This window comes from Trachurus japonicus, chromosome 16 (assembly GCF_045865225.1).
Source record: "Trachurus japonicus isolate A0001 chromosome 16, Traja_1.0".
NCBI classification, from domain to species: Eukaryota; Metazoa; Chordata; class Actinopteri; order Carangiformes; family Carangidae; genus Trachurus; species Trachurus japonicus.
The window spans coordinates 28,757,792-28,769,395 of record NC_140922.1 but is presented as its reverse complement, the minus strand read 5'-3'; the positions used below and the strand labels follow the sequence as shown (position 1 = coordinate 28,769,395).

Genomic DNA, 11,604 nt, shown 5'->3' with positions numbered 1-11,604 from the left:
CCAAGCCTTTAACTTTGCACCAGCAGCAGCAGCACAACAACCACCACAAAAGCACCTCTTCAGATCATCTGAGGACAGGATGGTGGTGTCCTCCAGATCTGTCCATTTTCAATGAAAGAAGCTCATCTCTGAAGAATCTCTTCTCCCCAGAGAAGCATCCATCAGTAGATAACAAAAAAACACAACAAAAATAAAGCAAATGTTGAGTAAAAACTCAAAAACTCAGAGCTACCAGACTTTGCTGCTCCCAGTTGAAGCGCATGTTCCCAAATCAGAGTTGTTATATTCAATTAATGATTGTTGTATGTGTTGTGCTTTTCCTTTTCTAACTTAATTGAACTGGGAGCTGTAAACTGAACAAACCTGAAACCAGAGACTGCTTGCCAAAAAACTGACCCCAACGGGCACGTGCATCAGCGGTTTTGCATGAATTTACCTCTAAAACAACTCTGTCTGGTAACGTTCTGTTGTTATCTCATAGCGTGGTGAATGTGCAGGTCACAACTTGTCCACCAGAACGTTTTGGAGTTGTTGGATTGTGTATTTGATGAGTTTGATGAGGAAAACCAAGAAATCCCATGAGCCTCCGTAGCGTAGCTCTGAGCAGCTCGCGGCTCTGCTCCGCCATTCAAAAATAGCTTGCACCGACAATTAAAGGTAACGAACCTACTGCTATGACTATAGCGATTACTGTATGGCAATGGGCCAATTTGCCAAAATGTTCAACTATCCCTTTAACCAATACTTTACACTATGCTATAAATTTATTGGAGAAACACCTTTAAAATAGTTTCAGCAGAAATGGACCATCGGAAAATCTACTGCTGGTTTAGTTTAAGACAGATGTTCCTGATAAACTGTCAAATGAATGCTGTGAATGTTTTTCTTTCCGTCAACAAATCCCAAGACCGAAACCAGCCGTGAACACCTCCTTCCTGGTTGAACAGTGTGTGTGTGTGTGTGTGTGTGTGTGTGCGTGCAGCCTGCTGTGAGCCACAGACCTCCACTGCTCACACACATCGGTCTCACTGTGTCTCTGTGTCGACATTTTCCTTCAACACATGCAGCGTCCTGCCGAGGAGCTAAACGAAAACTGATCAATGACTCCTCCCCCCTTTATTCTCTGTCCTCTGCCTATAATCAGATTGATCTCACACAAAAGTTAATCTACAGTAGATGAACTCTCTCCTTCCTTCAACAGTAAAACGTCTTTTAGTTCATCATCTAATAATGTCGCACGTGATGATAACATATCAGTGTTGATGTGGTATTCTGCTGATAGTCTTTCTGTATTTATGCTCGTATCACAGAGCTCCGAATGCAGGATATCACTTCAATAATAAAGTATTTTCATGCTGCTGTATTATAACGTTTTGTGACTTTCATCCACCGCTGACACTCAGTACGTTTACATGACACTTAAACCGAATTATTGCCTTAATCCGACTATAACTGGACAACTGAGTGCATGTAAACGTGTTAGTCAGATTAATATCGGCGTTCTTCAACTCCGATTATGACGCCCATATAATGCGATTGGAATCCAGCTTTCTCCGGCATGTACACGCCTTAAAGGGACCCACCCTCATGTCGACTAAGGGCTGGGAGAATTTTCAGAGTCCTCCGTGAGTTCTCTGAGTTACGGGGGGGTCCGCGCAGCAGTATTTGTCCATATAATGGTTGTGAATGGTGTTCACTTTTCTTCGTTCAAAAAGACACACCAAAAAAACATCCAAATACCTCCATACTGCTCGTCTGTAATGTCCCTCTTGTATTGAAGCCCCGACATGAGAAATTGTTCCGCCGGTGACACAGGAAGAGCAGTGAACTGAGACACTGGGAGCTTCCGCTACAAACAAGCTTAAAACATATACTTATTTAATTTTTTTAATAATGGGGCTTCAATACAAGAGGGACATTACAGACGAGCAGATTGGAGGTATTTGGATGTTTTTTGGTGTGTCTTTTTGGACGAAGAAAAGTGAGCACCATTCACAACCATTATATGGACAAATACTGCTGCGCGGTTAGTAGATAATGAGTGAAATTCGAATTTTGGGTGAACTATCCCTTTAATCAGAGTTTGCTTCTTGTTACAACGCAGAAGAAAGATTGTTTGCTGTAACTGATCCTGCTGCCTTGAACGCAGCGAGAGGAGAGGAGAGGAGAGGAGAGAGAGCAGTCGGGTCCGGTCGTGTCTTACCTGCAGGTACTGAGGCGACGGCGGGGCGTACACACAGCTGTTCATTATGTAGGTGCGACAGTTGAGCTCCTGGCCTTTTGTCTTCACCGAGAGCTCCACGGGACTGTAGGCGCCTAATGTCACGTTCTCCTGACTGGGTGCACACACACACATAAACACATAAACACATGAACACAGACACACACATGTTGGATGTCAGTATCACAGGAAAACACCAGGGCCGAGTTGTTCCAAGGTAATCTGATCGGATTTTGGATAATGGATTGGATCAAATCTTGAATATGGGTTGTTCAAAACTAAAACACGGATTCTGAGATCGGATTAGATCACGTGATCTTGGTTTTAATTGAATTAAATTCAAACTGGTCCAAATAAACAATATTTATAATGTAGTATATATATATATACACTGATATTTTGCACCTGATTTTTAAATTTTAGTGTTAAAGAGAGAAGTTAACTTTTTGATTATTTTGGAAAAATAAAATAACTTTCCCCCAACTACTGGATAATTAAATGAAAATTGAAATTTGTATTTTGAAGTTTGAATTATAAACACATGGAGAAATATTCACAATGTGTTTGACTAATCTACTGCAAATTTGTTTTGTTTTTTATTCATTTGTTGCAGGTCAGATAACGTCTGGCTGTTTAAAAGACACGGAAGAAACAAAAAACAGCACAGAAAACAATAAATACACCTCATTTTAAAATAAACACACTGTGAGTGACCCCATGCTGCTGCTGTACCTGTTGTTTACCTACCCATCAGACTTCAGTGTGATGCACAGTCACATTTAGAGCACTCATTATCTGGATTTGGTCATCTTGAAAAGTTTTGATCTGGATGAGACCGATCCAATCCAACTTTGCTTTGAACAACTGGGATAAAAGTAAAGACGGTTCACGTGATCCTGGATAGTAAAAAAAGAGGATTTCAAATTTTTTCACAGTTTGATCCAGATTAAACCTTTTGAAAAAACTGAGGCCAGTACATTCGTCAAATACATTGTGATATTTTCACATTTTCACATTTCACATATCCATGTGTTTCAAATTCAAACTTCAGCTTTAAATTTAATTTAATTTGTGGAATCATCAAAAGTTCACTTTATTTACTTATTTAAAATCAGGTGCAAAATATAAATAAATAAATGTATAATACTACATTATAAATGTTGTTTATTTGACCACCAGTTTGAATTTAAATGAATGAAATGAAATCCATCCTGTTTCCACCAAACTGTTGGGATCTTGGGATCAGAATAATCCTGATTATTTTGGATCAAAGTTTTATTGAACTTCCTAAAAACTTTGGAACAACACAAACACGGGTCTGTCAGTCACTCTGCTCTGCTCTGAGCCGAGGAGAAAACTTTCCTTGTATCCTACAAGTTTTATCCAATGAGGAGAGAGAACGGCATGAAGGGCTGTGTGTGCAGCCAAGGGATGCGCCTGAATGTGGTGACGTAGGGACGAGGACCAATAGATCCATGACGAGGGCGGGGGCTGCTAACTCCGTCGGCTGACAAGACGTTATGGTGCGTTCAAGGCAACTCGTAACTCGTGTTTTTCCGACCTGTGAAGTCGAACCAGTTCGATCTGGTACGAGTTCACAGGTCGGAAGTTACGATTGGCCGTTACAGTGACTTTCACAGGTAAAACAGGTCGGAAAAACACGATTTACGGGTTGCCTTGAACGCTACAAAGTCGTAAGTCGTGACTTGAAGCTGTAATTTACGGTTTCAAAAGCCTGCCTGGAACGCAGCATTAGCCAAAACGACCGGATCGCTTACTTCTGCTTTAAATTGAGTAGAGCTGTTTTAAAGGGACCGTTACCTGTCTAGAGACTCCAGATCGGACATGTTCATCCTCCAGACGACGCCCCACACCTCGTCACCTGGGCTGTTCTCTATGGTGGCCACGCCTCCGTGCCACCGGTCGCTGGCCAGGCCTTTGTGGTTCCCAAACACCAGCTTATAGTCCTGGAAGGGAGAAAAAGCAAAAGAAGTCATGAGGACGTAGAGTATGTACTGTACGGCTGAGAAGAGCCGATCACACTGAGGCGGCGGCGGTACCTTCAGCCGGGCGACGCAGTGAACGGTGGCGGAGGGGTTCTTGAGCTGGAGCCGCTCCTTCAGGAGGTTGCTGCCGTATGCAAAGTACAGGAAGGTGTAGTTGTTCTCCATGTTGTCAGCAGGCTGTGGCAGGAGGAGGAGGAGGAGGAGGAGGAGGAAGAGGAGGTGGAGGAGGCGGAGATGAAGAAGTGGAGAGCCGAGCTGAGCCACAGCTGAGCGTCGGGAGGAGCGGAGGTGCAGGTGAGAGAGCGGGGACTGAAATGAAATGAAGCTGTGGCCTTCCAGCACTCACAAACCATTCTCATGCTAATCCCCCCGCGCTGCCGCCGAGCGCTATTCACACGCACAATACACAGTTTGCCTCGTGTGTTGAGCCAACAGCAGAGAGCACACACACACACACACACACACACACACACACACACACACACACACACACACACACACTCATATACACACCCACACACACAGAAATCTGGACTGCATGTAAACAACAGACACAGTAGCAACCGGAAACGAGTCAAATACGATTACTGCAACACAGCAATAAAAGCCCTGTTACGAAACACTGGATGACTTTTACTTTGAAACAATTACAGGAAGTGTTGGGTCAAAACTATAAACTGTAAATAAAAATGAGGCCTCGTATTAAAAAACACCACTATGACCAATACACCACATATTAATCAAAACGGGGATTAGAAATAAAGGCCTGTAACTTTAGCCAGGGCTCAAATAACCAAAGACGACACGACAAAATAAATATAGTTTTCAGTTTATTATAACTCAATAAATTAGAATATCATGGAAAAGTTTATTTACATCAGTAATTCAATTAAAAAAGGTTTCTACAAATTTGACAATGTGTATCATGTAAATAAATTATGCAATTAATCATTTGTTTTCATTATTTGGAATTTGTGTGCCATTATGTCACCAAATAATTTCCAGGAGATTGTACTGTAGCTATAGCGCACACAAAAGAATTAACCCAAATAACTTCAGATCACACCAAACCCAGATAAGTATTAACCCCTTCAGACCCGCATTTTTTTGGCTGAGCAAAAAAATTTTTTTTTTATGTATTCTGACTCCTCTCAAACATAAAAAAAAAGTGGAAAAAAAACATTTTTGCTAACTCATGTTTTTAATAGTATTTTTTCATGTCCATTCCAATGGACGCCAGGACTAAAAGGCTGTAAAATGTCAGAAAAACTTAAGAAAAATAAGGTTGTGTTTTTCCACATAGTAATCAATCAGTTATGACCTAAACATCTGGAACTGGATGTTTGCATGGTTTTGAGTTTGTGTGCAGTTCTAAACATGTACATCAACTTGATAGAAGCCTGCAAGAAGAGAGGAGGATGTCGCACTTGTCACAAAAGATGTGTTTTTTCATGTATAGTCTTCATCTGGTAGCCTCGTTGTTTTCATCATAATCTTGCATGTCAACCATGTCATACTGTACTTTAGGTAGAATATAGGTACAGTGGCAAGAAATAGTATGAACCCTTTGGAATTTCCTAGTTTTCTGCATGAATTGCTTTGCTTTCCATTGCAGGCCTGACGTTTGCCACTCCACAACACTAATGGGAAAATATTTCGTCGACTGTTGAAACTAAGATTTCATTTTTTGTATTTATTTTTTAAAGTAAAAGTTTATCAAGACTTCCTACAGGATAATGTCAGGGTGGCTGTCCACTAGCTGAATTCAGTAGAATAGCGTGATGCAGCAGGACAATGAGCCTAAACATTGAAGTAAATCTACAACCTAGATAATCTAGAGTAGCTTCAAAAAAAGAAAATCCACCTTTGGGAATGGCCCAGTCAGAGCCCAGACCTGAATCCAATAGGGATGCTATGGAATGACCTCCATTCACACCAGACATCCTAAGAACATGGCTGAGCTGAAGCAGTTCTGTAAGGACCAATGGTGTTGTGCAGTTCTGATCTGCAGCTACAGGAAACGTTTGATTGAGGTTTTTGCTGCCAAAGGAGGTTCAACCATGTATTAAATCCAAGGGTTCACTTACTTCTTCCACCTGCACTGTGAATGTTTATTGGACATGTTCAATGAAGACATGAAATATTATAATTGTGTGGAATTAGGTTAATCACATCGTGTTTGTTTATACTTGTGACTTAGATGTAGATCGGATCACATTGAATGGCTAATTAATGCAGAAAACTAAGAAATTCCATATTTTTTCTTGCCACTGTATACAGTATATTGTTTGATGTCTTCATAGGGTCTATGGGATGATCCTCATCAATTGGAGCATTCTAAAAAGGACGTGCCCATGATTGTAGTGAATGGCCTGTGACGCCACTTGATTTCTTCCTTCCTTGCTACTGTCATCTCCTCCTGTCCTCCTCTTTCACTATACTGTCTGTCTCCTCTATCTCAATCTCATCTGCCACATAAGTTCTTCTGGCATGCATGTACTATAACCTCTCTACTGTCCCTCTCTGAATCTAATAACAAAACAATCACATTTGAACTCATTTTATGTATTCTCACTCTCGAATACTTATCCATTCCATTTAGATAAGACATTAAATTGATGAAAACCACATACTAAGAATTAAAAACTGTCTTAATTTCTAAACTTAGGCCTACCACCTATCTCACTCCTGGTAACATCCTCCTCATTGCCTGAATTCAAGGAGTCAAGTTCAGATTTACGGGACGTTTAAGGGAGTCTTTGACACTCATTATTATGATTATGAGAACATTATGAACAAAAAATATATATTAAAAATGTTATAATCATGAATAAATAAACTGTTACACCATGCTTTACCTATGAAAAGCTTACAGGTATTTTGTTTCTTTATATACTGACACTAAGCATTTGAGTGTTGGCTTACCTCGCCTAACTCCTGATGTCCACTGCAATGGACATTGGACTTTGAAAAAATCCTACAAATTAATGATATGATATTTGTTTAAAATAACTTCAAATATTATGACTTGTAACAGTTAAAAGTATACTGACAGCAAATTGCTTTGGCCAGCATGAACATAAATTTATATTTTTGACTGAAAATGGGCGCTTCCTCCTCCCTCTCTGCAGTCGGTCCACCATGCTTGTCTTGTCCGATGTCTGTCACTCTCTCAGAGTGTGCTCAAAGTAATAACATGATTGTGGTTGGATAATCAGGACCCAATCAGTAACTAGCATTGCTGACATCATTGAATTACAGAGTATTTATTTGTTTAGAGACAGAACTATGTCATGTCCATTCCAATGGACGCAGGGTCTGAAGGGGTTAAGATAAATACATTTCCATATAATAGTTTCCATTTTCCATACTTTTCCAGATCTGGAAAAGTATAAAATCAAATTCCATACTTTTCCTTACTTGCATAGGAACCCTGTGAAACCAATACATTATATAGAGAATGAAACAGTTTGATTTCTTTTAAGTGTAATGGTTATGGCTTCACATTTAATGAAGACCTAAAATTCAGTATCTCAAAAAAAAGAGGAATATTACAACCATTAAAAAAAGAAAAGCACATATGGAAATGTTGGCCTTTTGAAAAGTATTCCCATTTATATGCTCAATACTTGGTTGAGGCTATTTGACTTTGGATTTTTCCATTAGGCTATATTCTAATTTATTGAGATGCACCTGTATATTTACCGTCCTGTGGTTGTCAGCCTCCGCCAGTAGTTTCCATTGGGATGTCGTATCCAAGAAGACAGGAGGGACAAGTTGAACCTATAGAGTAAAAGTAGTGAAATTTAATTTGAGATCAGTTACATTTTGTAGTAGTTTTTTAAACAATAGAAAAAAAATACAGGGGAGCCACTGACACCAAAACGCCCAAATGTGTGAAGATGCTCAAAACTGATGTGTAGCCTACACATGGCAATTTTTGATGGTTTTTATGTATAAATAAGTTATTTTCTGTCTTAAAATGTACAAATTTGATGCTTTAATGTGGACGCCAGAACAGAACACACTGTGCTAAGGCTCCAGCTTTGTGTTTTTATCTTTTTATGTTGATGTGCGTTTGTTTTGTTGTTTTTTTATCTATTCTGTTTTATAAACATTTTTTTGTTAAGGGGAACAGTATTTAAAGCAGAAGTAAGTGATATATTTGTGTTAATATAAGTCTTAAATAGTTCTATCTTCTGACAGCAATCACTTACATAGAGTGTTTGGTCTGAAACACGGGTCTGTCAGTCACTCTGCTCTGCTGTAAGCCGAAGAGAAAACATTTATCGTATCCTACAGTTTTTATCCAATGAGGAGAGAGAACGGCATGCAGGGCTGTGTGTGCAGCCAAGGGACGCCGTGAATGTGGTGACGTAGCGACGAGGACTGTTATGGTGCGTTCAAGGAAACTCGTATTTTTCCGACCGTGAAGTGGTACCAGTTCGATCTGGTACGAGTTCACCGGTCGGAAGTTACAAGTGGCCGTTAGTGACTTTCACCGGTAAAACAGGTCGGAAAAACACGAGTGGGTTGCCTGAAACGCTACAAAGTCGTAAGTTGTGACTTGAAGCTGTAATTTACGATTTCAAAAGCCTGCCTGGAACGCAGCATTAGCGAAAACGACCGGACCACTTACTTCTGCTTTAATTTTTCATGTATATTGGTGCAAAATCTGTGACCTAACTAGCCTGTATGTAAAACAAAAAAGGTTTCCTATAATAAGTGGATGCAGCCGAGTTAATGTGTTACAGGAAATGTGTTTTTTTCCTTCCTTTTGTAATTTTCCCCTGTGTTTTTTTTTCTTTATGGCAGATCACTGCTGAGTTTCAGTGTTTGTATATCTTAACTTGAAGAGGGAACTGCTTTTACCTCCGTGGTTTTACCCGGTCATTAACCTTACACGCCTCTGTCTCATGAAAACCATCCAGCAGCCACATGTGACCGACGATGAGTCATCACGACTTTGTCATACTCAGCTACAGAGGATAATAAACCTGTATTTTGTCCTTATCACAGTAAAACCAAACCACTCACACAATTTCAAATAAAAAACAGAGTACAGTAAAAACACGCCGCAGTGACACACATGCTTTTTGTGTGTGTGTGTGTGTGTGTGTGTGTTTGTTTCACAATTACTGTAATTTTATAACATTCGCTCTGCGGATCAGCACATTCCTGCTACTGTACCTTGACAGCTTCTTGTATGTGTGTGTGTGTGTGTTACAGACGTCGACTGACTCCGCCGGTGTGTGTGTTGTACTTTACACTGTATCACCTCATGCAGAAAACCAAACCAGTGTGTGTATGTGTGTGTGTGTGTGTGTCGGTGAGCTTTAACGGTCTTTAAAGGACGATTGCGTGGGAGTATTTATTGTTATACTTGATAACAAACAGATGATCAGACACTGCTCATTGTCATCTTATCTAATGTGTTTAGAGTTTATTATTTAAAGGCTGCGGATGGTTTGATATCTCAGCAGGCTCTCGTCAATCATCTGGTGACAAAGTCTGATCATATAATAGATTAATAATAAACTGTTTATCCTGTTCAGGGTCACAAACATCACTGAGGAGCCTCTCTCATTAGCCAGCTCATGCCAATGACTGATAGATACCACAATCAAACATTAACACGCCCGCTGCTTCACTCATAAATTAAACTGACTCAGTAATTGTTGTACGTATTAATAACATGTATAAATCAATAAACTAAATACGTACACGCCTTCTTTTTTTTTTTTTTCGCTAACAAGCACTGGTCAAAACTGAAGGCACTTTTCCAAAACATCTTTTCATTGTATTTAGTAGGCTTAAAGTATGTGTGACAGTGAATGAATGAACCTGAATGAATGAAAGAATGAATGAGTACATTCACAAATGTAAACATCCTGTGCTGTGAACCATGTTTCCAAACAAAATCACTCTGTAGTCGCTCCCTTTTTTTCTGTTTGTCAGCAAGAAACAGGACACCTGTGTTGGCTTTCTGTGAACATAACCACCTGTAATAATTACCTCATTTGATTGTAATTCTTTAAATATGCTTTGATGGTGTGATGATTTCAGGTTTGACCAATGTATAATAGCAAAAAACAACAACACCCTAACCCTAACCCATTTAAAACATAAACACATTAGGATTTAGTGTGCTAACAATATCCCATAAACCTTATGTAAACATAGATAGCAATACCTGAGTTAGCATTCACACACACAGTTCAGGGCTGCAGACTAACTTTTTTTTTTCACAATGAGCACAGTGGCCATCTAACTTTCAATTTTAGGAGCGCAAGCAGAAAATTTAGGGCTGAACATCGTGAATCGTCTTGCAAAGCAAATATTCACATTTCCTATTCAATCTTGATCCTCACACACATTGGCCTGACAACTCTAAAGCAGATACCAGATTCTTCTGTCGCCTTTTCCACTTTTAACCAGTGTTAAAACAACCAAAAAACAAAACAAAACAAAACAGCAAATTTACTGGCTGCACATGCACAACTAGATGAAGAATTAACTTGCACTGTCTCAAATTTTAGGGGCAAAATGCCTCCATTTTGGGGCAGTCTGGAGCCCTGCAGCTTGGAAGCATTAGTTCAGCAGTGAGTGAGTCTGTGTGTAACAGACAGTAGAAACTAGATTAGATAATATGATAGTAATTTGAAATATTAAAAATATCAGATATTACAGTAAGTATTATGCTATAAGTTAGGCTACTTACAGCAAAACAAAACCAAACAAAAACATCAGGCTTTACCACTAGCAGTACCCTATAGACCAGAGGTCTTCAACAGGGGGTCCGTGACCCCTAGGCGGTCTGCGGAGGTGCTGCAGGGGGATTTCTGGTGGATTAGACAATGTTTTATATCTTTTAGTTTCCACTTTTATGTTTCAAATAAAAACATCAATTTGAATATCTTGCGTGCATGATTATCATGCAGTTGACAGACATTGTTGACACTGATATTGGCATTAAAAATGGCAGTAGCATGGCTGCCCTACTCACTGCACCTTGTACACGTTTAAAATAAAAACACAATATGAATCTGTATATTATTTGAATAGCTTAGTATTGAATGCACAATAACAAGCTGAATTTATACATGGTACTGGGCCCAGTTTAATAAAAAACACTAGTGGGTCTCTGCTCCATCTCTTAATCAGTTTGGGGGTCTTTGGCCTGAAAAACGTTGAAGACCCCTGAGTAAACATAATGTAAACAGAGAATGCTAACAGATTAGCTCAGTTAGCATTCCACAAACCACTAGCTCCGGTAGCTAACGTTAGGTCATTAATGGGTGAATCTGTGCGTGACAAACAACAGAAACCAGCTTAAATACTACAAAACACTAAACACTTCAATATTACAAACACTCA

The 11,604-nt window shown here is 39.6% G+C and overlaps 1 protein-coding gene across 1 annotated transcript in view; it reads right to left on the bottom strand.

Annotated features, from left to right (window-relative positions):
* Nucleotides 1-7,993, bottom strand: part of ggctb (gamma-glutamylcyclotransferase b) — a 13,148-nt gene extending 5,155 nt beyond the window's left edge. Inside the window, exons 1-4 of the mRNA XM_085803397.1 lie at nucleotides 7,932-7,993; nucleotides 4,282-4,405; nucleotides 4,043-4,188; nucleotides 2,204-2,336 (exon numbers count right to left, since the gene is read on the bottom strand). Of these exons, the coding sequence (XP_085659523.1) occupies nucleotides 2,204-2,336; nucleotides 4,043-4,188; nucleotides 4,282-4,392 (390 nt within the window). The 5' untranslated portion in view covers nucleotides 4,393-4,405; nucleotides 7,932-7,993. The remainder of the gene's footprint in view (nucleotides 1-2,203; nucleotides 2,337-4,042; nucleotides 4,189-4,281; nucleotides 4,406-7,931) is intronic.
* Nucleotides 7,994-11,604: the final 3,611 nt, after the last annotated feature.